General features: G+C 46.5%; 4 protein-coding genes across 10 annotated transcripts; 3 read left to right on the top strand and 1 right to left on the bottom strand.

The window, feature by feature from the left end:
* Positions 1-1247: 1247 nt before the first annotated feature.
* Positions 1248-6037, bottom strand: LOC120705979. Of its 5 annotated transcripts, none has more exons than XR_005688136.1 (7): positions 5474-5901; positions 5358-5375; positions 5178-5264; positions 4103-4158; positions 2496-2555; positions 2340-2414; positions 1248-1775 (listed from the first exon to the last, which is right to left on the bottom strand). XR_005688136.1 is itself a non-coding variant. In XM_039990530.1 (7 exons), exons 1-6 carry the CDS (start codon positions 5830-5832, stop codon positions 2340-2342), a joined length of 651 nt encoding a protein of 216 aa, XP_039846464.1. In that variant the 5' UTR covers positions 5833-5903; the 3' UTR covers positions 1248-1775. The 5 variants fall into 5 exon arrangements, 4 of the variants coding, with proteins under 4 accessions (XP_039846464.1, XP_039846465.1, XP_039846463.1 ...); XM_039990530.1 differs by having other exon boundaries at positions 2340-2410; positions 5474-5903; XM_039990531.1 differs by lacking the exon at positions 2340-2414 and having other exon boundaries at positions 1248-1770; positions 5178-5258; positions 5474-5885.
* An 847-nt stretch (positions 6038-6884) lies between these two features.
* Positions 6885-11070, top strand: LOC120705978 (very-long-chain (3R)-3-hydroxyacyl-CoA dehydratase PASTICCINO 2A-like). The gene is made up of 9 exons (XM_039990528.1): positions 6885-8297; positions 8418-8529; positions 8927-8945; positions 9528-9616; positions 9846-9899; positions 10128-10198; positions 10310-10391; positions 10484-10580; positions 10676-11070. The coding sequence occupies exons 1-9, from the start codon at positions 8200-8202 to the stop codon at positions 10744-10746; spliced, it is 693 nt and encodes a 230-aa protein (XP_039846462.1). The 5' UTR covers positions 6885-8199; the 3' UTR covers positions 10747-11070.
* Positions 11071-12876: 1806 nt separating this feature from the next.
* LOC120705977 lies at positions 12877-15610 on the top strand. The gene is made up of 2 exons (XM_039990527.1): positions 12877-13038; positions 13397-15610. Exon 2 carries the CDS (start codon positions 13674-13676, stop codon positions 15276-15278), a length of 1605 nt encoding a protein of 534 aa, XP_039846461.1. The 5' UTR covers positions 12877-13038; positions 13397-13673; the 3' UTR covers positions 15279-15610.
* A 6570-nt stretch (positions 15611-22180) lies between these two features.
* Positions 22181-25948, top strand: LOC120705975 (inner membrane protein PPF-1, chloroplastic-like). Of its 3 annotated transcripts, none has more exons than XM_039990525.1 (12): positions 22181-22634; positions 23083-23193; positions 23289-23363; positions 23509-23569; positions 23757-23830; positions 23907-24011; positions 24127-24234; positions 24323-24426; positions 24566-24709; positions 24786-24915; positions 25056-25199; positions 25494-25948. In XM_039990525.1, exons 1-11 carry the CDS (start codon positions 22284-22286, stop codon positions 25158-25160), a joined length of 1368 nt encoding a protein of 455 aa, XP_039846459.1. In that variant the 5' UTR covers positions 22181-22283; the 3' UTR covers positions 25161-25199; positions 25494-25948. The 3 variants fall into 3 exon arrangements, with proteins under 3 accessions (XP_039846459.1, XP_039846460.1, XP_039846458.1); XM_039990526.1 differs by having other exon boundaries at positions 25428-25948; XM_039990524.1 differs by having other exon boundaries at positions 22182-22634; positions 25484-25948.
* Positions 25949-26029: the final 81 nt, after the last annotated feature.

Raw genomic sequence — 26029 nt, 5'->3', positions numbered from 1 at the left:
GCTCATGCCCGCGCACTTACACCCCTACGTGCCCGTGAAACCGCGAGAGTCGGCTCTGATACCATTCTGTAACATTCCGCCTCCCCGAGGCCGGGCCCGCTTACATCTGGTAGCTTTCTAGGACACAGACTATCCTCACAGACCAACACATGTCTTTTCTGCACACTTTGTCCTCACTCGTGCGCACTCGGGAATAACTTCCCGGTCGGTCACCCATTCTCAAATTGCTCCGGGCCAAGCACGCTTAACCTCGGAGTTCTTTGGAGACCGACTTTCTGAAAAGAAGTTGCAACTTGTTGGTATGAGTATCCTATAAATCCTATTAAGATCTGGATCGGGATGTCACAAAATTTGAGCTCCAATTTTGAATCAAGAGCATATGGGGAGGAGATAGGATGGATGGGAGATTTATTTTGGAGGTTGTTGACATATATTAGGATTTAAAGAGAAGCTTACAGACTGTCATTAGTGAGCTCAGAAGCTTATATCTAGATATAGATATGACCCAGTAATATGGGTGGAAATGAGGAGATAATGGCTTGGGAAAGGTGGAGAATGTCAGAGAGACACAACAACATGTGTGCCGTGGTGGGGGATATTATGTTCTCCGTGGTGCGAGTTGCCGGATATGGTGGCGCCAGGTGTTATGGTGAAAAATATTGTGACGACGTTAGAGTTGGGACAATCTAGAGTGGTTCTCGCCTTCTCGGTGAGCGGTTGAAAGATATACATGGACAGCAAAACAATCTTTGTGGGCGTGTCTGGCCACATGACTGGGCATGGATGAAAGTTTTGGATCTAAGAATGCACTTTTAGAGTTTATGGGACTAAGTGGTACAAATTATAAGTTTATGAATTCAAAAATACACTTTCAAAGTTTATGAATCTATGTTTTCAAAGTTTATGGACCTAAATGACACAAATTACAAGTTGATTGACATAAAAATGCAATTTTAAAATTCATGAACCTAAATAACACACCCTTACGAGTTGGTGGACATCTGGTAAATTTTACTAAAAAAAATAACAGGATGACAATAAGCTTCCTAGCCTAGCTGGCTTGCTTCCTGTGTGAAGCGTGGACTAGTTGTTCACACTACAGTATTGCTCCGAGAGCTGTTGACGGGTCCTCTTCGTGTTACCTCTTAAGTACACTAGAACATTCATCGAGCGCCCTACCATTTGAACCATCAAATGTAAGTAAGCATAAGGTAATAAAAAATAACAATTAAATCATACGCGTGGTATAAGATGAATTCAATATAAAATCAGCATATTTGGTAGCAAACCGATGATCAACATGATAACATAGGTGTCTATCCGGCATTTGATCATAAATATTGCAGCACATCCAAGCACCAAGCTACCCTGCCGTCAAGTGTCTGTCCGGCATCTGAATAATAAATATTACAGCATATCCGAGCATCGAGCTATCCTATCCATCAGGTCTCTGTCCGGCAATTCAATCATCAACATCAAAGTACATCCGATCACCATGGTTACATCCGAGCATCACTCTATCCTATCATCAGGTGTTTGTCCGGCATTTGGAGCATCAATATTACAGCACATCCAAGCACCATAAATCTACATGCAACAGAAAGTATACATAGCTACCAAACAACCTAGCTGGTAGCTTTGAATCCTACCAGAAACCAAAAGCTAGTCACCATGCTACACAGTTTGCAGATTGAGGTCAATGCAGGCTCCAGATCCCATGCATTGGACTCTTCTTGCTGGAGATGAAGGGCACACAAAAGTCGGCCGCAACTGTTAGAGACAAAAGCAACATGAGTGAAAAAGCAACATGAGCTTCACTGCTCATGCATCCTTGCTTGGACTGCACAAGGATAATAATTTAAAGTTTAGCATGTGTCATGTACATGTAACAACTTCGAAATGATCTGTAACTTGTATGGTTTCTAAAAACAGAACGGCAGGTTGCTAATTAAAAAAGATCAACAAAATAGCAACAGTAGTGCTTCTCTATCTTCTGTGCCTTAATAATTTTGTCAAGTTATCTCGCCTGGCCACTTTGATTAGCCAAGATTATGTGGTAACATGCCTTGTCGATCTCATTTTCTTTATCATAAAAATATCACGTTATGATCAGTTAACTAAACTATTAGATTATGTTATGAGGTAATCATATAGCTTGACTGATTTTGCCCTTAAAATCCCTTCCCTGTTCACATATCAGATGAGGTACTAAATACTCATAAGCTAGGCTGCATCACTTTCCACTGGTATAAACTGAACCTGGTTGAAAGTATGAATGCCACAAACATCTCAGTTGCAAGAGTTCTATACTGGTCTGTTACATACAGGAGGTAGCTGTTCTAATCAGAGGTGGCTGCACCACCGTCACTGCCACCACTGCCATCTGCAGTTTCTTCACCAGTGCATGGCCCTTTCTATGTAGAGCAGATATTGGATGCCAAACCAAAAGGAAACACAGTGCATGGAAAGGAAACAAGCAGCAAGAGTAAACTGACCTCTGCAAGTCCCTGGAGCGCATGCAGCCGGAAGCAGCAGCAATAGTAGCAGGGGATGATCTAGGAAGGGACAACAAATTATATTAGCATGCTGGAAAGCAAATACATTCGTCAAGCTGAGAGAACCTATATATGCAAATGGATCCAGCAATGAAAGGCAATGTTCGAGAAAACATTTTTAAACATACATTTAATCGCGATTAAGCGCAAATCGGACCCCAGCGTTGCGTTTAGGCCATAAACGCCCAATAGAACGCTCGGTGAACAGTCAAACCCATGAATGGTGAAGCAAACAAGAGGAGAGATGAGATTTGGACTGACCGTCCGACGCTCCGCGCCGAGCCGCAGCCGCCGCCCGCAGGCCGCCGGCCGATGCGCCCTCGGCCCCCACACCACAGGCCCGCGCCGGCGTGCCGCACTCGCCGCTCCGCTCCGCTCGGCTCTGCGCTCGCGCCCTCACCGCGAGACGCCACCTCGCCGGCCGCCTCTAGGGTTCGCCCGCCGTGGTCGGGAGAGGGAGAGGAATGAGGGAGCCGCCGGGCCTCTGGAGTCTGGACTGGGCCAAACCGGGGGAGTGGGGGGGTCGCGTGGGAGCCGCGCGGGGGAGGGGAGAGGAAGGGTTGGGCCGGCAGAAGAGGTGGGCTGGCCGGCTAGTGGGCTGTACTGGGCTGTTGAGGCATTCCTCTTCATTTCTCATTTATTCTTTCATATATATGCATCTACATCACTTATAAATCCAAAATTTAATATATATTATGGAAAATAATAATAAATTCATAAACAATTAATCACGTTTAATCGTGATTAATCACGTTTAATCTTTGTTCAGAGGTCTAGCGCCCGCCTAGCGCCTAGCGTTTTCTTGAACCTTGATGAAAGGTGAAGCTTTCAGTGCAAATTACTCGCTAACTAACAATATAGAACAGTTCTATTCAAAGAGGATTATAATCCGCATCCTGATATGCTAAAGTACATCTCAAAGCAATCTATAACCTGAACTTTTTGCAGACAGCCTATATAACTCCATAAACAAAATGGATACAATGCATTTATGCTATAGAGACTACACAAACAGAAAGTAGTTAATGTAATAAAAGCACCTCCTTTAGTCTATTAGTACTCTGAGAAATACAATCCCGCATTTTTTAACTTGTTTGGCTCTGCATAGGTACATATACCTAATTTAATGGACAATGTTTGGTAGGACATATAAAGTAGTACTATCAATAATACCCGTACTGGACAGCACGAGCAGACTTCAGCTTTATTCCTAGGAAGCAGTGGGATTTTGTCTATTCTAATATATTTAGTCTGTCATATTTGAACAATTACTAGCTTCAATGCATAAGGAAGGAACCTCTGATCCAGCGCTATGGAATCTCAGATTTATCTACCCAATCAAGCTAATTTCGTGGGATTTGACATTTTCATAACCTTAATATTTCTAAGCAAAGTGTACTTACCAACTTGGTTACCCAATAATACTGTATCAATTTCAGGCTGGTTTATTCATAATAATATCATCATGTTTGCTGCTAATCTATAGCAGAAATTTCATCTCCAAACCTTCTACAAACCGGAAAGGAACAGAGGTGGGACAAACTAACCATGAGATGTTGCTTCTCGAAACCACGAATATTGCTTGTCAAATGTAGGAAGATTGCTACAGGCACAAGAAAAAGCACAAGAATTAGACATGCTGAATAGCCAGTTGTTTCAGGTCCAATATACCAGAGGTAGCAAATCAGCCGGTTGTATAGGTAAATGCCAGTCCATTATGCATGGAAATAGTATTTATTTTGGGAAAATGTGCATGGAAATAGCAGTTTTTTTTTGGGAAAATTCAGAATAGCTTAAGCACAGAAATGGGTAACCAATAAATGCAACCCATCGCCGAGATCAATGTTTGGTTCACTACCACGCTAAGGAATCGTAATTGGTTTGACAACTAAGAACTATAAAAGCGAGAGGTTTGGCAATGTGCTGACAGTTTTGGTTTGGTTCATGCAAGATCGGCCTACCCACTGTTCAAGCAAAGTATTTTCCACAAGCAAGCATGCTGCAAGAAAACATGGCTGTCCAACTATGCTTGGAAGCCTCGGAACTCTGAATTGGCGGTTAGTTTATATTTAACAACCACTACTTTAGGTAAGAGTTCATGATTCAGTGCATTCAAGAGCTAGATGAGAATACCAATCTTACTCCTACCAACATTTTCTTGTTTCTTCTGCAAGTAAATAAAACAGTGACAACAGAGGCCTAAAAAATAGTAACAACAGAAGTTCTTTCCAACAAAAAATTTACAAAGAACTTGTAATTACTATAGAAGATGGAACCTGAGATGGAACTTCTACTTATGTTATTCACTAAAAGACATGAGCCAGTAACAGAAGCTCTAATTTCGCAATGATCTCAAATCAAGCCATCTGCACTCCAAAAAAGTTTCTAAAAAGGCAAAGAAAAAACCCTCACCACACGGGATGACCCAACACTACGAAACATTTCTGGGAATAGGCAACAGTAATGACTGACAATGTAAAACATAGGTAAAATTAAGGCTTTTGAACGACATGAGGAAAGAAACAGATATCAAAGACCATAGAAAAAAATCCTCTTGCTTTAGACGATCAATCTAGGGCAACTGCAAACACATGGAAAGGAACAGAGTAGGGATAAAATCACCCTGTGACCGTGCTGTTCAGACCCAAGAAGACTGCTGCAAAGGGAGCTCCTCGGCCTAGGTCACCAAATCCAAAGCCGCATCTGCACCTGCACCGGAAGGGCAAAGAACTGGCTTATCAGGTCAAGGCACGGCTGATTCAAAGCAGTAGAAAGAGAAGTGCGGAAAGAGCTAGAACTCACAGATCTGCACGCAGAGGTTTGCGAGGGGGAAACAGGGAGGAGGAAGGGCGGTGGGAATTGAAAAGGCATTGTTCGTGACTGGGACGAGAGGAAGAAGAAAGCAGGGAGGGGGGGATATGCAGATGAGAAGGAGGAACTTATCTCGGCATCGAATCCTGGGGGCACGCGCAGACGGGACTGGACGTCCTGGCCAACCGCTCCGACGGGAGTGGGCAGCGCACGCGTGCGTACGAACGCCGCGCGGCACCGCCTGGGGACTGTTCCGACGGGGGGCCTGGATGACACGCGCCTCGATGGCCTTGGGCACCTCGTCCCGTCGCCTCCTTGCCGGCAGCTCGCAGACTCCGACGCCGCCGGCTAGCAAGCGGGCCCAACTAAGCGGTGGCCCGCAGCTCAGCAGCACAGGGCGGCGGACGGCGGCGTGCCGGAACCGTTGCCGCACGCCCCATACGGCGCGCTGCTCCGGCGTGGCCATCGTCAGAATCCAAAGAAGAGGCGGAGTGGCCTATTTGGTCTAGGACTCGGTCTATCGATCATCCCGCCCGTTCTCCTTCCCGCTCGGGCGAGCTCCAGACCAAGCAGCATCCCGCGGCACCCACCGGCAGGTGGGCCACCCGCAGACGCTGCCCCACTGGTCAGCTGCACCGGGTTCCAACGTTGGGTGACCGCAGGGGCGCAGGAGGCATCGAGTGCCGTGTCCCTATCCCACCGGACGGCAGCTCACCCAGCGCATGACCAGCCTTAAACTGACCCACCGCCCGGCCAGTAGCAAGCAGCAGGTAAAAGCAAATGCAAAAATCTACTAAATTTTGCAAAAACACAAAATTTTGTAAAAGAATCTTGTTAATTTAAAATACTAAATGAAGTCTATTTACAAAACTTTTTGCATGGATGGTCTGTAAACCGCGAGACGAATCTAATAAGTCTACTTAATTATGCTACAGTAATCATCCGCTAATTATTAATTAACCATGAATTAATTAGCATCATTAGATTCGTCTCGCGATTTACAACTCATCTATGCAAAAAAAATTTGTAGATAGACTTCATTTAGTACTTCATCAAATTGGTAAGATTATTTTGCAAAAAAAAATTGCAAAAAGAACTAAACACGCAGCGCGCGGGAGCGCGACGCGGATGGCACCGCCGGTGGCCAATCCTGATTTTCCGGGTGACCGGACGGACTACAACTTGCGGTCAATTAGAGGGGGCCCACCATGTGAATATATTCGCTCTCTTCTAGCGCCGCGCCTCTATCTCTTCCTGCTCCCTTTCCCCTTTCCTCGTGTCTTCTCTTTCTTTCTTTCCTCTAGATCTCGACAGCCGGAGCTCTAGGGCGGCAGGACGGAGGTGCTGCGCGGCAGCCCGGCGGTGCGGCAGCCCAACGGCGGGGAGGCCCGGCAATCCAGTGGTGGGGAGGTCCACGAGCTTCCCGAGGCAAGCGGCGCTGCAAAGCTCCGCGCGCGTCACGACGGCCCGGTGGCGTTCGCCTCCGGCAAGCCCCCGCGGGTAGCAACGTTTGTTTTTTTTCTTTTTTTATATATTTTTATGCAAAAATTTTCCTCAATTTTTTTAATTCTGGATGCCAAATTTTTTTCCTCCATTTTTGTTCGGTTGTTCTCTTCTAAATAAATGTTTTTCTCCTTGAAATATTTTTTGTTTCTCTCCAAATTTTTTTGAAAAGTTTCCCTGAAAATCTTTTATTCTTAATTTTTTTAATTCTGGATGCAAAATTTTTTTCCTCCATGTTTTTTTTCAATTTTTTTCTTTTGAAATTTTTCTCCTTGAAATAATTTTCATCGTCTCTCCAATTTTTTCTTTTTGGAAAGTTTCTCTGAAAGCCTTTTATCACAAAACGACAAAAAAATGCCAAATGAGGGAAAAAATAGCGGTCGGAAAATCGACCGTACTCAACCGTCGAAACGGTCGCCTGTAAATTAAAATTTCCCCGCCGGTGGCAGAGCGCGCTGCTCGACACGACTTCCAGTTTTGCGCGGGAAACGCGGGGAGAGGAGCGCAACGGCAGATTTTAACCATTCCGATGACTGGTGATCGCTGTTTTTTTTTTTTGAGGGAATCGGCAGGGGAGCCCCTACCAACTTTTTTAATACACCAACACATGCTTTTCAGCTGCGATAGTGGCATCTATGCACGTTTTATTCTTGAGAATGCCCTGTTTAGTTCTAAAAAAAATTTCTACAGTACCCATCACATCAAATATTCGAACACATGCGTGAAACATTAAATGCAATTGAAAAAATAACTAATTATATTGTTTAACTGATTAGCACGAGATGAATCTTTTAAGCTTAATTAATCCATAATTGAATATTATTTGTCAAGTAATAACGAAATGTGCTACAGTACCAAACTAACAACTTTTCACCAACCAACTAAATAGGGCCTAAACTTGTGATGCCTCGTATAACAGCATATAATTTTGCTTTGCCTGTGTAAAACGAGTGGCGTAGTGTTAACCCTTCTAATCACAAGTTATGATCTGAACTTATACATATTGGTGTCTGATTCAAAACAAAACAGTTAAAGGAAATAAGATTTTTTTTTTCAAGTGGCCGGCAGCAAGCACTCGGACATGATAAAAATTATTTTAGAGAAAGAAATTGTGCATGTGGTACCGCTGTGTCCGAAGGCAACTCACTGATCACAAACTCACAAGTCACATGGTTGCATTTAGTGGAGGTGGTGGGCAGTAGCAGCGACAACCAAGATGCTGAAAAGTTATTTTTGGTGCATATGATTCATTTACATCATTACATGGAGTAACGGAGAACCACCCAAGCCAAAGCCAGTAAGCCACCACTATAAAAACAAGGTCATCTCAATGTCTTCTCCTCACTACAACTCTTCAATGGCGGCCGGTGGGTCGGTGGTTGGCCGGCTTTACCTCTCAGTGTACAACTGGATTGTCTTCTATGGATGGTCTAATGCTCTGTCTTCTGTTCTTCAGTTTCAAATTGAGTTTTTTGCGTGCATTTTGAATTTTGGGGCACAACACCTCTTGTATTGGAATTGGACTCCATGTTAGCTTGGATCTTGCAGGTTTCAAGTTCTGTACTACACAACCTTGACATTGTTGGCCAGGGGGCATGAGAGTGTCTATGAAGCTGTTGAGCAGCCGCTGCTATTCGCACAGACTGCTGCCTTACTGGAGGTAGAATCTTAAAGTAGTTGTGTATAACTAGAAACGCTGGAGCAGCCTTGCCACACTCAAATTGGAGTGTGCCAGTATTTCTCTCATTGCCATAATTACAATAATTCAAAGAAATAATATCTTCGTTGAAATAGATAAGTCAAGAAACACTTCCAAATATACGAAAAAGAAGTTCTAAAATGGTGGCAGGTTTTTATATATATTTATGCCGGATTCACTTTGAAGCAACTTAAAATCACATTGCTTTCAGGTTTTATATCCAAGCACCCTAAAATTCCTTTTATTGTATTCTTCTTCCTAGACTCCTAGTTATGCATTTTTGCATCTTTCCATATTTTTATACATGTGAAATAAAGGTTTCGTTTTCTCCTGATGATGGTCTCTGTTGGTACTACAGATTCTTCATGCTACTGTAGGTAAGAATTGCTTCTCTCTTTCAGTTATGTTATTTCCACTATCCTTGTCAATCTCGAAAGTTGTAGTGTGCCAGCTTGAAAAGGAATAAAAAAATTCCTTGAGTTCTGAAGGACTGATAGTTCCTAGCAATTCTGCTTGATGGAAACTTTAGTAGAAAACACTATGTTTAGGATCTACTGGATATTCTTCATTTTAAGTCTTTGAATATACGGGACTAGTTCATGGTATTTGGTAAAAGGATCTCCTAAAAAGTAATAAAATTCCGAATTGTCCCTTTTGTGGAATTTTCGGTAAAAAGATCATTTTGGTTTGGGTCCACACATAACAAAAAAAATACATTGTACTTTCAATTAATGCATCCTCTTGAGCATGCGTTGAATTTTGTATCAATTTTTTCATGTTGCCTACTTTCCAATCAAACCAAATTTTATTATACAAATGAAAACCTTTATTTTGAACTCATGAATATTAATTTTAAATTTCACAAAGTGTCATGTCAGATTTAACTACTATTCCCAAACAAATTGCTTTTCTTTGCTTATATAGTTTCTAACCACTATGATATGTTGAACTGCTTTAAGGGTTTGTGAGATCTCCCATCTCTGCAACTATTCCACAACTTTCTGGGAGGTTGTTTGTTACATGGGGCATCTTGTGGAGCTTTGCTGAGGTATCGTTTGCGCATCATTAGAAAGTCTTAGTTCATATTGGAGAGATATTGTTTTATTTTTGAGCTTTAGAACAAGCTATAGACTTGAAAGCACTCTAAGTATATAATACATAGAGATTAGGTGATGTTGTAACTCTTAGACTGGATTAATAGTGATTAATTATTTTTGTAAAACGAGATTATGGATTATTTTTACTCCAGACTAATCTTAGAGATTTTTGTGTTACAGACACATTCCCACGTTCTCGTTACTTCCTTGGTCCTAAGCTGGTCTATAACTGAGGTATGTGTAAATATAACATCCAACATATGTTATGTGTTCCCAAAGGTTCTTGATTGCAATAGCATGAATCTTTGCTTCTTAATGCCATGGTATTCTTCAAATTCGTCAAGAGTAAAAAAAAATCAAGTTAATCAGAGCTTTGAAATTTTTGTTCTAATCTTAGTCTTGGATTTGTAGTATTTTCTTCATGACACATAAACTTTATAAAAGTTTGCTGATTCGTTACAGGTCATAAGATACTCTTTCTTTGGTTTGAAAGAAGCATTTGGAATTATACCTTACAGGCATCTGTGGCTTAGGTTGACACTTGTTCCATAGAACTATTACTATTTGATATAGTGTTCAAGAAACTTATTTTCTTTGTAGCAAACAATGCCATGATTCATTATTCTTTGACCAATTATTTATAGGTACAGTACATTTCTTGTGTTGTATCCTATCGGTCTTGTCAGTGAGCTTGGCTTAATCTATGCCGCCCTTCCTTCCATGAAGGTAACTCGGATTTTAGAAAACAAGGAAGAGCTAAATGATGTTGCTCATTTGATAACAAGCTCTACCTTCCTTTCCTTGGTCATACTCTGCAGGCATCTGGAAAATACTGTCTCAAGATGCCTAACAAATGGAATTCCTCCTTTAGCTACTACTATTTTAGTATTATTTTATCCATCCTCTACATTCCAGGTACCACATCCCACAATTTTCCTACATTTGGTGACCGGCATTGTGATGAAGTAGGGTCTGATAAGACACTGTTATTTCTTTGTGATGACTCTCAGGGTTTCCATACTTGTTCCATTATATGCTCACCCAAAGGAAGAAGGCCTTATCAAAGGCAAAAGCTGCATAATACTTCATAAGAGCTTCCTAGTTCTGGAGTATCCAGTAACCTGAGAATGGTGGCTCTTGTTTGCAACTTAAACTTCAGTGGAAGCCTGCAGACTGGGGAATTATACTACTCTTATATTATCTGTTGCGAACTTATACATGGATAAATTAAAATAAAACTAGATAAGGATAATGTTCCACAAAAGTTAAATTTGTTAATAGAAGTTTTTTATCCTTTTGCAAATGGAGCCACTTCCACAGAATAGAACCAAGAGGGCCTGTACTACCATCATTTTTTTAGGTCAAGATGCGGTCATTACTCAAACCTCAAATGAGAAAGAATGATTAGAAAGGAGAGGTGGATCAGATCATTGGAGAAGGTTTCCTCGCAAAAAAAAAAGATCATTGGGGAATGGGGCAAATCGTGTATCTGCACCCTAAAATGTGCAGCAGGCTTTAGAGCAGGTATTATAAGGGCGAGAGGGTCGGCGAGATCGACGTGGTGGCAAGAGAAAGCATGAGAGAGAGAAAAACGAGCGCCTCGCTAGACGGCGACGCAAAGCGGGCGAAATGGACTGTAGCAGCTCCTCCAATCCTGTGCGTCCAAATCACAGTTGAGCATTAATTACCGGTAGAGCCCACGAGGTCTGCTGGGCAGCTGGGATGACCTGGAGTCCCTTGCAGCCGGCAAGCGGGCGGTATCATAAAACTTGCTCTAAGATTGTCCACACCGTCTTAAATGCATGACAATCTTGTCCTTTTTGTTTCTCTTTGTACAAAATTTTGTTCAACCTTAAATTTCGCATGAACAAATATCAGTGAATCATCTATTCATTAATATTTTAATGGAATCTTTTATGCGCTTTTGGTGTTACCCTATGTTTTAAACGGGAGAACGGGAAGGGGTGCGAGCACGGGATGCATTCTCCATGTACTGTTACATGCTCAACCAGTGGGAGAAGGCCATGTCCAAGGCGAAAAACGCATAACCTAATACTTCTCCGCATGAACTTCACCATCCATTGAAAGTAACTACCCCTCACGTTTGTTGTTCGGAGCAAACATGCAGACAAGGGAATGTTAGAACGTGCTGCTCTTATCAGGTGCCAATACAGAGTGTCCGTGGGAAAATGGAAATAAATTTATATAAATGGATGTTGCTAAAAAAAAGTTTGGCGGTTTTCAGTGTCTGATGCTCTGCCTTTTCCAGTTGGGACTAATTATCTTTTCTTCTTAAAACATAGAGTTTCTGTAAGTGGATTCACTTGGTCTGAATAGCAGGAAGTAAGGAAGATACAGTCAGTCAGTCACCAGTTTTGCTTCAGGCAAATTAGATATGCAGTGGCTACTCTCTCGCTTGGAAGTTGGAAAGAAAAAGGAGGTGTGGTAGGAGTAGCTGATAAGGGTGGGCAGAGATATGAGGTGACTGATGAAAGGAAGCCTCCAATCGCATCTCTCTCTGCATCCCTGGATTGCCTTTTTGCAGCTGGGTAGGTTTGATGTGCCTCTCCCGCTTTCTTCTTTCTACCTTCCCTCCAGTTGCCGGAAATCGTAAGAGCCATGCCTCTGCTTCTTTTTCTCCTGGTGTACTTGCTCTCCAGTTGTGCAGATTGCGCGATGCCTTTCAGATTGTCCCTGCCCATGACCATCCGGTGACACCGTGCCGTGCTTTTCAAGTGGCGGTGCGTGAGCATCATCATCCTAACCACCACTGATGCCACCCATCCCAAATCTTGCTCCGTTTACACCTCCAAGTGTGCCATGTTGAGCTGCCTGCCCGTGACTCAGCGAGCGATCTGGCCTAACACCACACGGCGTTGTTGCTCACCTTTTGCATCGTCATCTCCTTCAAATGGTTTTTTTTTCAATTGCAATTAGATCACAGAAAAACAAGAAAGCACAAAGGGAGAATTGACTTATGTCCAATGACAGCCGGCTAATAATAACGAAGGTTAAAAATATTCCGCATCATTGCGTGTACAATCAACGATATTGAATCAAATGGTTTGCATCACGACGTACGTGTATGTAACCGTCTTCGTCCAAAAAGACCAATGAGAGGAAAAGAGACGAGACGCGGTTGCAGGTTGCGACCCGCAATGGAATAGCCGGACCCGAACCCGTTGACACGCAGACCCCTGCTGCCTCTCTTCTTCTCTGGGCCCTCCCCTCCTGTCCTCTCCTTTCTCCTCCCCCTCTTCCCTTCCTCTCACCTGTCGCCGGCGAGAGCTCGGGCGGAGCCACCGCAGCCCCCCCGCACGAGGGCTTGTCCCCGGGAAACAAGGGACTTCCGGAGGTTTCTTCCTTCCACGAGGTTAGATCAGGGCAAGGCCTTCCCTTCTTCCTCGCCCGCCCCCCACCTACTGTTCTGTTTTCCCATCTGTTATTTCTTCTTCTTTGTTTTCTAGCATTCCCATGAAATTTTTTGGGTGGATTGTGGGACTTTCGAGATCTTATCTGGTAGACTGGTATGATTTGGGGAAATTTTGGTCCTTTGTTGCAATTTGGTAAAAATATCGAATTGTTGTGGCAGAAACCCCGAGTTGCTACCGTTAGAGAAGAGGAAATTTTCGTTCCGTTTCGTTTCCGCGGTTCAGATGCTTATTTCTATGCATTTTTCAGTGTTAATTTGACGAGGTTATAAAATAACTTCCAGTTCCATCCTTTTTCAGGGTCGTGCCTGTCGGATTGGCCTGAAAGATCTCAGTTTTACTCCGAAGAAGAAGGGGTTTCACACCACAAATCCCGATCTGCTGGTGCTGAAAGTTCCATCTTTGATGAGGCGAGGCTGTGAGAAACCCGTGGGGCTCCCATGGTCGTCGTGAACCTTGATTGGCGCATCAGGCGATAAGGGGCAGCAGCCACCAGGAGGTGACAGAGAAAGAAGAGGTAGCAGAGAAGTGGGCAACAATAGGGAGGACGAAGGAGAAGGAGAGGAGGGAGCTCTCCATGGGGGAGCCCCTCCTCGCATCCCTATCCATGGATAACAGCAACGGCCACCCCTGCACGCTACTCTCCATGGACCCTGCGGGTTCGCACCCGGCCTCCACCGAGTCCTCCGGCGCAGCCAATGGGGTTGGTAGTGGTGGTGACCGGGAACCCTTCGTCATTCCCCGGCGTGAGTCGGCACACCCGGGTCCCCCGGACATCAACCTCCCGCTTTCTGCAGACCCCTCCCCAGCCCCTCCATCGTGGAACCTTGACGGCTTCGACATACTTGATGTCACTCTTGGAACACATAATTATGAGTCTGAGGTTGCGCTTACACTTCCAAAGTCGACCGGCAATGGCAATACCACTATCGGCGTCGGCGCAAGGAAGTGTGCTAAGCGAGGAGACAGCATTTGGGGTGCATGGTTCTTCTTCAATCACTACTTCAGGCCTGCGCTTGTGGAGAAGCCAAAGGGGAAAGTGACACGAGATGCGTCCGGGTGTATCTCAGTCTTCGACAAGTCTGACCTTCGCCTTGATGTCTTCCTGGTGCAGCACGACATGGAGAACATGTACATGTGGGTTTTCAAGGAGCGGCCTGACAATGCCCTTGGTAAGATGCAGCTCCGAAGTTTCATGAATGGGCATTCCAAGCATGGGGAGCCATCATTCCCATTCAGTGCTGACAAGGGCTTTTCAAGGTCACACCGCATGCAGCGAAAGCATTACCGAGGGCTGTCGAACCCGCAGTGCCTTCATGGGATTGAGATTGTGGTCTCACCTAATTTATCAGCGGTTCCTGAGGCTGACTTGAAGAGGTGGGCTGAACTGACAGGCAGGGAACTTAATTTCTCAATACCATCTGAAGCCAGTGATTTTGAGTCATGGAGGAATCTTCCGAGCACTGATTTTGAACTTGACAGGCCACATCCACCGGCATCAAAGAGTGCTGCACATGGATCCCACAGTCATAAGAAGGGATTGAATGGTTCAGGTCTCAACCTATCAACTCCACCATCATCAGATGATGGGATGGACCTTTCACCCAAATGTGCCAAACGGCGCAAAGATTTCTTTGGCCATGGTGTGGAGGAGGACTGTGTGATGGCAAACAATTCATGTTCTGACAGAGAGCAAGAGGTAGAAGCTCATACTGGTGAGCCATCATGGATGCATGAATTCACTGGTGTGGCAAAACATGCAAGTGGGCCTGTCACTGCTGCCAAGACGATATACGAAGATGATGAAGGGTACTTAATCGTGGTGAGCATGCTCTTCTCCGACCCACACAGCGTCAAGGTTTCTTGGAGGAACACACTAACACATGGCATCGTGAAGATAACATGTGTGAGCACTGCCCGTATGCCCATCATCAAGAGGCATGACAGGACATTCAAGCTGACAGACCCTTTCCCTGAGCACTGCCCTCCTGGTGAGTTTGTAAGAGAGATACCTCTGGCCACCCGGATTCCAGAAGATGCAAAGATTGAGGCATATTATGATGAGACAGGAACTGGACTAGAAATCATGGTCCCAAAGCACCGGGTTGGACCAGAGGAGCATGAAGTTCAGGTGTGCATGAGGCCGCCGCACCTTGGCGACAACGATCTTGTTTTATCATAGCAGAGAGAGACAGTTAGCATATAGATCTTCTGGTATCATGCCATGAGATACCAAAGTGTAACAGGTCGTACCATGGATCAGTGAAATCCATCATCTTTTGCTGCTAAACAGTTAGCTTATAAGTCGATGGACTTCTGTTTCCCCCATAAAAGTTGGCGATTTAGGAAAAAGTTACCTCTATTAATTCCCCCTCTGTACCTCTGTTACATATATATTGGTGATCTCCTTGACTATCTGAAATGTGGCTAGTTAAGATTCTGTGTATATTCAGATGTTCAGGCTGTGTTTACCTATGATTGTGAGGTTCGGAATTGCACCATCGATTTTGATAATTTCGTAATCATTGTCTTAACTGTTTTAATGTGGGTGTCTTGCTTTCATCCGAATCTGAATCAGGACCTGATGTGTTGCTGTATTCATTATTGCTGCACCCATATATGGCTTCATCGTTTCAACTGACTCCTGCTCGTTTCCTGGTACTGAGCTGCTGGAGAGAGGCTTGTGGTTTTGTAAACAGGCAACAAGTCTCATCCTTTTAGGGTGAACCTAACCTGTAATTTTGCAGACAACCTGAATGCTGTGAATTTGTGATGTCTTGACTGACCTGTGCTGCAGAAAGATCTCTCCCTACTTGGTCCTGAGAAGCAGGATATTTTTCAGGCTTTCGTGTGGCCAGTACAGAGCCATGAAATGATCCTCCTTCCCATGGGAGATCTGTCGACGCATTGAGAAAGCAATGGCGAATATGCTAGCAGCGGGTGGTTCTCTGTGGCCAGGAGCTGCCGCACCGGCGAGTGGATGCCCGGGTGGCAGAATGGCAGATTGAGAGCCGGAAACGGGCTGGTTTGTATTCCAGCCGGTGCGTCAGATTCGATCACCATCTTTTGCTTAATTCAGAAACTTAGAGGTGGCACCAATTCTGGTACTGGATTCTGTGCCCCAGAGGCCAGAGCTGGGAGCAAGAATTGAAGTGCCATTTAGGCCGTGTCGGATACCATGATTAGGGGCACTCTAATCAGGAAACTAAAATTGCCCTAAAAACGCAAACACATGCTGGGCAACCAGGTCCACGAAGGCCTACAGGCTCCTTCCGACCTGGAAGAAAGGAAAGGATTCAAAGAAGCCCAACACGCGGCCCACATACGCAGTGCGGCCCATCCGCACCCCCTCGGACCCGCGGGGTGATCTCCGCCTCGCTCGAGGGCTCCCCGCCGAAGCCCTCGACCACGCCCCGCGCCTCCGCCTCGCTCGAGGGTAGCGAGCCTGCCCTCGAGCGAGCAGAACGTCTCCGCCTCGCTCGAGGCCACCCCTCGACGGAAAGGACAAACGGCGTTTCCACTCACCCGCCCGCCGTACGGAGGTATTAATGCCAACCACTCCTCCACAGCGCCCAGGTCAGACGGCGTCAGAACGCCATTCCCCACAGTGGCGGTGACCGGAGTCTCGTCCGCCAACTCCGGTCACTGCTCCGCCATTCCGGACGCTGTGGCGGCAGTGTGGGAACCTGCGACGCAGTGCAAGACGTGCTCGGCACTGCTCCAGCTACTATACTGCCAACTCCTCATACCTCCTTCGTACTTTCCCTTCCGCGGAGCCCTCGAACGGCATGGGCACGACCCTCGGAAGCGGCTCCGGCCTTGACCTGGACAAGACCTTGGCCTGTAGGACCTTCGGGACGCCGCCACGCCACGTCTGGAGGACGGTACCTCCCACAATAACGACCACGCCGCCCGCTGGAGCCGCCAGGACGCCGGCGCAAATCCCCGCAAGACCAAGGACAATTGCCACGCTGTAGGATCAAGAACACCGACTAGAGGGGGGGTGAATAGGCGGTTTAAAATCTAAAACCAATAACACTAGAGAAATTTAATTAGTAACAAAGGAAAGCCCTATGTCATGCTATTACTATCTCTAGATGGGTTTGCAACCTAGGGTGACAAGACACAAATCAAGCTCTAGTAAAGTAAATTGCTCAAAGTAAAGACAAGAATAAAAGTGAGCAAGAAAATTAACCAAGCTTGACACAAGAATATATCCCGTGGTGTCGATGACTTGCCGGTCACCCCTAATCCACGTTGAGGTGGATTCCAAGAATCAACCGCTCCTCTATCAAGAACCTCTTGATCTTGAGCCGGCTTGAATCAAGGAACCGCTCCACACCTCGATTCCACTAGAGTTGCTCTTCACCACTCCGGTGAGGTGAGCACAAAACCTCTCACAACCGAAATCGGGGCTCCTCGACAATCTCCTTGGAGGAGCTCCACGAAATCCACTTCTCCAAGCCGTCTAGGGAGCGGCAACTCCCAAGAGTAACAAGTTGATGACGCTTGCTTGAAGTTTCCCTAATGCCACAAAGCTCAAACTCTTGATGCAATGCACTAGGAAGCTCTCACACTCTCAAGAATGCAATCTCTAAGCAAGTGTGTGTGAGAGAGGGATGCCTTAGCTCTAATGTGTCAAAAATGCTGTCCAAATGGCCAAAAGAGCCACCCAATGACCGGGCAATTGGGTATATATAGACACCCCTTCAAAAACTAGCCGTTACACTCTTTTCCGCGAAGTCGCGGACCGTCCGCGTTTCAAAAACCGGACTGTCCGCCGTTATAAACCAGTGAGTCAGAGTGCATTTAATGCATGTCAGAACTAGCCGTTAAGCCCTGGCGGACCGTCCGCGCCCCAGGGGCGGACCGTCCGCAGTTAAGAGTTCCACACCACCAGAGACTAACAACGTCTCTGGAACAACTTTGAGATTAGCCTGCGGACCGTCCGCGCCTCAGGAGCGGACCGTCCGCAGTTAACTTTTTAGCCCAAACCAGAGAAACAACCTCTCTGGTACAAAACTGAGATTAGCCGGCGGACCGTCCGCGCCCCATGGCCGGACTGTCCGCCGTTCAACTTTGAAGCCCACACAAGACAGACACCCTTTCTGGTACAAATTTGAAATACAGTGGTGGACCGTCCGCCCACCTGGGCCGGACCGTCCGCCCACCTGGGCCGGACCGTCCGCGAGCCCACCAGAGACTCTGCAAGCTCTCTGGAACGGGCGCGGACTGTCCGCCCCTCTGGTGCGGACTGTCCGCCGTTACTCAGTCAGCTCTCAAACTTAGTCTTTTTCAAATCTTTTCAAAACGCCGTTAGCCCTCATGTATGCAACTAGACATTTTGAGCAAAATGGCACTAAAGACCCGTCAAGCATGAGTACACAACCCCTCTTGATAGTACGGCTATCTATCCAACAAATCCGGTCACTTTTCATTCACTAAACGCCTTGTGACCGGTAAAGTATAAAAGCCCTATTTTATACCTTTGCCTTGAGCCCGAGCTTTTCTCATCATCTCCAAAACTCCATACGTTCACTACCAAGTCTCTTTCATCCATGGATCAACCTATACTCATAATCTCAAATGAAATCGTTAATCCACAAACCGTTGTCATTAATTACCAAAACTCGAATTAGGGGCCTAGATGCTTTCACACGCCCGGCGCCATTCCCCACAGTATACTTCCTACAGTGCTCGACCACTGCACCCCCGCGATTCGGGGAGAAGACGACGACTTCCACGATCCCCTGTGCATGTACACCGTCCCTCCTTGTGTCTATAAAAGGAGGAGGCGGGCCTTCCCTTAGGGGGGTCGGCCCATTCGGTAGAACACAACGCTCAGCACTATTCATAGAGCACATACGCTCTTCTAAACCCCGATATTGTCACTCGCCTCAATCAACTCCCCCTCTAGCAGAGACTTGGGAGCTTCCCTCCCTCTCTCGCCTCTCTTGTACCCCCTACTACATGCACCCCCGGTGCAGGACAGTACAGTGCTCTCGCACACCCCTTTGCTGGACGTACGGCCCCACGACCGGAACCAGGATAAACCCGTGCGTTACTGTGTTGCCTCTTGCATCAACATCTGGGACGAGAAATACAAAGCATCATCACTGGTTGGATCCGGACCGCCGGGTCAGGACACCGACAGATCGTCTCTGAAGCAAGCATTGGCATCTCGTATCCTGAGCAAGTGTAACACCATACCGCATGATCCTCGTGACCTCGTACATATTTGAAAGAGGTGGATGAATTTAAAGCTGTGTTTTTGGCACACCCCCATGTGCTGCGGATCCCATTTGACGTGATATTTTCTTCTTCTTTTTCTGAAAAACGATATTTTCCTATCAATTCTACTAGTCATGCTTTGTAATAAGATTCTTGAAACTAGCTTGAATATGCTTTTGAAAAACCACCTTAATACTAAGGCCGTGTTCTAGCCAAAAGCCATAAGCTGAAAGAAACAGCCCGCTTTTGAAATTGGCATTTGAGAGCTTTGTTTGTATAAAAGCATCTTCAAGAGTTTGCCATATTTTACTTGGCATATCTTGTGTTTTGTCAACTTCTAAAAAGATATGCCAAGTAAAAAAAGAGCTTATCTCCAACAGTTTGGCATAATTCACTTACCAAATCCAGATCTAACTTACATCAGGAACCCTGAGAGAGAAACAAAATTATATTTATGCCCTTCCACCTCTTAAAAACTTAAATCAGGAACCCTTCTCTGTTATTTATTTCTTTTTTCACCCTCCCACCTGACTAGAAACCACGATGCCAACCGCGCGCCGCGCGCATATTTACGCGCTGGAGGCTGGTTTTTCCCAAGTTGCCAAAAATTGCCAAGTCTTTTGCCAAATTATTGGAGGAGTATTTTTAACGTTTTTGCCAAAAATCAAAGATGACAACTCGATTTGCTAAACTCTTGGAGATGCTCTAAGTAGCCAAAAGCACATTTGGAGGTGCTTTTCGCTAGCTTCCGAAGAGAACTGTTTTGAGGGGCACTATTTGTAGAAGTCTTATACATCTTAGTAATGCAAAAGACAATACACAAAAACAACTTTTACAAAAATAGCTTTTCTAGAACCCACAAAAGCTGGCGTTTGAAAAGAAAAAGCCCAACCAAATATGTCCTAACAGGAGTCTTTATAAAATGTTTGACACTATTCAATATGAGGAAGAAAAAAAAGGGCAAAGATGTACTTTCCCAGTTCATCGATGGAAGGTGCATTTTGACAGAGGAAGTCTTCAAGAATAGATTTTGAACTTCAATTTTGAGTAGAAAACATTTGTGTAAATATAGTATGACCATTTGTAAGTCCAAGGACCAAAGGTCAACTTCTCTAATAAAACCATGAGATGTTCCATTGCATAAAGAAACAGGTATTTCCCAGCAAAAAAAAAAGAAACAGGTATTGGCTGATGAATTAAAAAGACAGAGCTAAGCTACCTATAGGCTCCCACAGCCTACTCCTTAATCCAAAAACACAAAAAAATTAAAATATTGAGATGGTCTACAAGTTGACATTTTAACCAGTAATAGAATCTATGAAAACATGCTACCCCCATAAACAGTTTCTCTTTCCCATGACAAGCATAGCAACATCAACCTTTTTTTCTTTGAAAAGATTAGCAACATCAACTTTACCATCTCAATCAATATGGAATTACGGATTTTGACGGAGTCCTAAAAACGGATTACATTTTGAATCGACGGGGTTAAAGAAGTAACATGGAGTGGGGAGCAGCAGGCAAAATAGAGAGAGTTAGACTGACTTCAATAGCGCGAGGCATTCGCATTTTTGCCTCGCGCTCGCCACTGTGCCTCGTGCTCGCCGCCTCCAACAGAAGAGCCAACGTGTGAGGCAAAATGCCGATGGAGGAGAGAGGCGATGTAAAATTGCATCATCTCTCTCAAACGCATCTGCGCCGGTGCCTCGAGACCTCCGCGGCCGCCCCGTCCACCATCCCCGACGCCATGGCCGCCCCATCCGCAGCCTCTGCTCCGCCATGGCCTGAGGTAGATCCGGCCGGAAGGGAGCTCCGGGGCCGCGACCTCTGCTCCGTCATGGCCCCGTGCGGCCTCCACGCAGGGGCACGCGAGCCAGGCGAGGAGCGGCCGTCGGCAGCGGGTCGAGGTCCGCCGCCTCCGAGCTCGAGACCGCCGCAGGGGAGGCAGAGGGAGGAGGGGCGAGGCCGGCCGCGAGGAGGTCCCGCCGGCCGCTGCAAGGAGGGCGGTAGAGGGGCGCACCGGGCTGGGGAGCATAGGCCAGCGATGGCGGCGGTCGATCTGCGCCCTGCTCGGCCAGGCTCGCCGTCCTCCGCCGCGGCGGCTGCCCCTTTCCTCCCTCGGATCTCCGCGATGCAGCTGCAGTGGCGCGCCCCGGTGGCCCAGCTCCCCGCCCTCCTCCCTCGTCGCGGTGAAGGCCATGGCGGGCCTCATCCAGCTTCCTCCGCCGGCGGGCTGCGGGGCCGCGCCGCCCCCTCCCTCACCGGCAAGGTGGAGACCCGGCGAAGGCCCGCGCGGCGAGCTCGCGCGCGGCGGCCGAGGCCATGGCCGAGCTTGCACGCGGTGGCGGAGGCCATGGCCGGCGACGGCAGCGCGGGCGGGCCCCTCCTCCGGTGGCGTGTAGCGAGCAGGGCGGAGGCGCGCGGCGTGGCGAGCAGGGCGGATGCGCGACGGCGGCGCGGGGGCGGTGGGGTCGCCGGGGGGAGGCGGAGGCGCGACGGCGGCGCGAGCCATGGCAGGCCGCGGGACGAGGACGGCGAGCGGCGGTGCGGCGAGCGAGAGGTGGGGGAAAGGGGAAAAGCACCGTCTGTCTCCAAAATTTGCCTTCGCTCCGCTCGACCGTACACGCGATGCAAAACTCGTTGTGCCACTCAAAATTACAACGCCTTGTTTGAATCAGTCTGATGGAGTGAGCAGAGTGAATAGGACAACAGCAATATGCCACTGAGCTAAAAAAAAAAAATATCAGTCCCGACTGAACAGTAGCTGTGGTGGGCCGAGTCCACGAGCACCGAATCGGATAAAGCGCCCCCCACCTCCTCTCCTCCAACGACAACCTCCACCTCCACCTCTCGCTCCCACCACCGCGCCCTCTCCCGGCCACGGCGTGCCCCGCCCCGTGCATGAAACCCTACCCCTAAACCCCGCCCCATCCTCGCCACCCCCTCCTCTCCGGCGATGGCCAAGGCGCTGCTCTCCTCCTCGTCCCCGCTCCCCGCGCTGCCCCGCGCCAGCAGCGGGGGCGCCGCGGGCCTGCTCCCGCCGCTCCGGCTCCGCCCGGGCGTCCGCCGGCGCGCCGCGGCGTGCGCCGTGAGGGCGGGCCTCCACGGGCTCGACTCGCTCGGGGGCCCCCACCTCCAGGCCGCGCTGGAGCGCGCCGAGGCCGCGCTCTACACGCTCGCGGACGCCGCGGTCGTCGCGGCCGACGCCGCCGCCGGGGGAGGGGACGCGGGGCAGGCGGCCGCGGAGGCGCAGAAGAACGGCGGGTGGTTCGGGTTCATCTCCGAGGCCCTCGAGGTCGTGCTCAAGGTAATGATTGCTTAGTGGATGGTGGCCCAGCTGCTGTTGCCAGTCTCACGGTTGACATCGATACTGGGAGAATTGAATGCGCTCGAACTATGGGTTATGGAAGCGCAACTGCCTGGACAGTTAAGAGTGGGGACTGCCAACTGTGGGTGTGTGCACTGCTCTTTAAGCTTCCATGCTCTCGCCTATGCAACTTGTCACAAAATATATCACTAGGAAAGGTTGTTTGCTCCTGTACCAGTTTGTAGTGCCGCTTAATGCTGCTTCGACATGGAAATGGGTGTTCAGGAAGCCCACATGCCTGCTTAGGCATTTAGCAGAAGGCTTTTGACGGGAAATGCTAGAATTCAGACTTATGCGGTGCCATAGCCATAATTCACTAGCTAGGATACTAAGTTTCATAGCAGTGAAAGCATAGGAATGCTGATGCTGTCTGAGCCTCGTCATACAGGTGCTCAAGGATGGTCTTTCAGCAGTTCATGTGCCGTACTCTTATGGCTTTGCAATCATTCTGCTCACCATCCTTGTCAAGGCTGCGACATTGCCTCTAACCAAAAAGCAGGTGAATGTCCCAACCCATTTGAATAGAATCGCCCAATCTCTGGTTCCCGACTATGAATTTGGCCGATTGATTGCTGAGTTTCTCGTCTATTTCAGGTGGAATCAACTCTGGCAATGCAGAATTTACAGCCGCAGATTAAGGCAATCCAGCAGAGATATGCAGGAAACCAGGTTTGTATAGCTGTCGGAAATTTCAATCATTGATTGTGCTCCCTACAAACTTATTTTAGCCTTACCATTTTCAAATTCACTTCTTTTCGTACTTTTATTATAATTCTTATTTTGTGCAATCCTGCTTCGATATAATTCTTATTAGGAAAGGATACAGCTAGAGACTGCTCGGTTATATAGGCAAGCTGGAGTCAACCCCTTAGCAGGTTGCTTGAATTTTCCCTCCTAAACTATACTGTTCTGACAGTTAATTTTTTAGCTATTTTATTTTGTGCTTGGTTCGTAAAACGGAATCCTTTTATGTGATATATATTTTTTTCTGATAGAATCTGTCCCTGCCTTACAAACCATTGTGTTTATGGTATGATCATGATTTTATACTTTCTTTGACAGGATGTTTTCCAACACTGGCAACAATACCTGTCTGGATTGGCCTTTACCAAGCCCTTTCAAATGTAGCAAATGAGGTAAATTAAGTCCAACCCCTTGAAGCTTGCTTGATTAAGTGGCCTTTTTGGGCTGATTGTCTTCTATGACATGAAGGGGCTGTTGACTGAAGGATTTTTCTGGATTCCGTCATTGGGAGGCCCTACAACAATCGCAGCTCGGCAAAGTGGTTCTGGAATTTCGTGGCTCTTCCCATTTGTGGTATTGAAATTGATCTCTTTATTCACATATAGATATAGATTAGCCATTTCATTACTTTTTCTGAGAAAAAGACTGATCTATTGCACTTGACTAACATTACAAACAAACTATGCAGGATGGTCATCCTCCATTAGGCTGGCATGACACAATATGTTATCTTGTGTTGCCTGTGCTACTTGTTGCTTCCCAATATGTCTCTATGGAGATAATGAAGCCACCCCAGGTGAATACTTCCCTGTATATACTCTTTCATTGTCTATATTGCCAATTGTACATTGCCGTGGTTTAACTTGATCTGTGATCTGCTACAGAGCGATGACCCATCACAGAAGAACTCACTGCTCGTATTGAAATTTCTCCCATTTATGATTGGATGGTTCTCTTTGTCCGTGCCATCAGGACTGTCTATTTATTGGTATGTGCATCAGTTTTTTTTTATAGTCAAATGTGTTCAGATTTATTTCAGGTTACGGTGCTGACTGCTTCTCACAAGTTCATAACCCCTTCCCTATTCACTTAGTTCGTCGTGTATTGACTTCCATCTTTTTCATTAGGTTTACGAACAATGTCCTCAGCACAGCCCAGCAGGTGTGGTTACGGAAAATGGGAGGAGCAAAGCCTGCAGTCAGTGAGGGAGGTAGCGGAATAATTACAGCGGGACGTGCAAAACGCTCTAATGCTCAACCAGCTGGGGAAAGGTGCCTTTGAACTTCATTTTATTATTTAGACTTCTCCTGTTCTGGTTCCAATTTTCACATGCAATCTTGCAAGCAGGTTTAGGCAGCTGAAAGAACAGGAGAATAGGAGAAAACTGAACAAAGCACTTGCTTCAGGAGATTCAAAAGCATCGGCATCAGCATATGACTCAGAGGATGAAGAGTCAGATGATGAGACTGAAGAAGAGGTATTCTTGACCCATTTACATTACTTATGTATCTTTCTATAGTAGAACATTGCGAGGCTATTTCTATTGGAAAGTCCTCCTTGTCACTACAGCTCCTGAAAATTTGAAATTCCTCCTGTGTTACTCTAACCTGACAACAGGGAGTACCTGTGGAGGAAGCATCCAGCACTAGCAGTGACAAGAAACTTCCAAGTTACTCAAGGAAGAAGGGCAAAAGATCGAAGAGGAAGCGCATGGTGCAGTAATCATTACAGCCTAATTGGATGTCGTTTTTGTCTTAACTGGTAAGTGCTACTGACCCTTCAGGTACTCTACTCTTAATGTTGAAGCATGTCACAAAGAACCAGGGTTGAACTTTTCTGTTTTGCAAAATTGGTTGCTGGTTCAGTAGTGGTCTTTTTCCCAGTAAATTCAGATTTCCTTGGAGCTCTTACTAAAAAAACACTGAATGATCACTTTCAAATCATGTAAAGACAACCGACAATTTTGCTTTTTCTTTTTTTGGGTGCTAGAAACGTGTGCAAGATGAGCCCTCCTCTTCTTTTCTAATAATAGTTTGCTGATGCAGGTTAATTCAGTTGACCAGTTCAGTGCCACAGTTGATCTCGGAGACAATTTTGATGGTCTCTTGGAGGCCTAAACTTGAGGTGCACACCAATAGACATATCCGGGGTCACAGGTAATGTGCTGGTAAGTGGTCAGACCAACTAGCTCAGTATATGCTAGGCTTGAGGGGGTGGACAGGAGAACAGGAGTCAAGTAAATGTACAAGCAGAGGGAAAGGATGTTTAGAAGTAGATAAAGATACTCGTGTGTATTCTGTAAGGTGGGTTCCGAAATTGGGCAGAATCTGGACTGTCCAGAGCATTCATATACATTCCCTTTTTCTCCTCTGTAACCTTATGTCATTATTTGGAGGGTATATTGCGAAGCTGACAGCCATCCAGTCATACAAATGAGTTTAGTGCAACTTTTGGCACTGCATCGTCTAGACTGTTACGAGAATGAACTAGTGCAGATCAGCTTTGGTGAAGTGCTAGTTTTTGTGTTCATTTCTGGCTGCGCAATAGCATTGACCCATGATTTTTTTTATGGACTTGATTCTGTAACTGAA

This window comes from Panicum virgatum, chromosome 5K, assembly GCF_016808335.1.
Source record: "Panicum virgatum strain AP13 chromosome 5K, P.virgatum_v5, whole genome shotgun sequence".
Classification (NCBI taxonomy): Eukaryota; Viridiplantae; Streptophyta; class Magnoliopsida; order Poales; family Poaceae; genus Panicum; species Panicum virgatum.
This window is presented reverse-complemented; position numbering and strand designations above follow the sequence as displayed.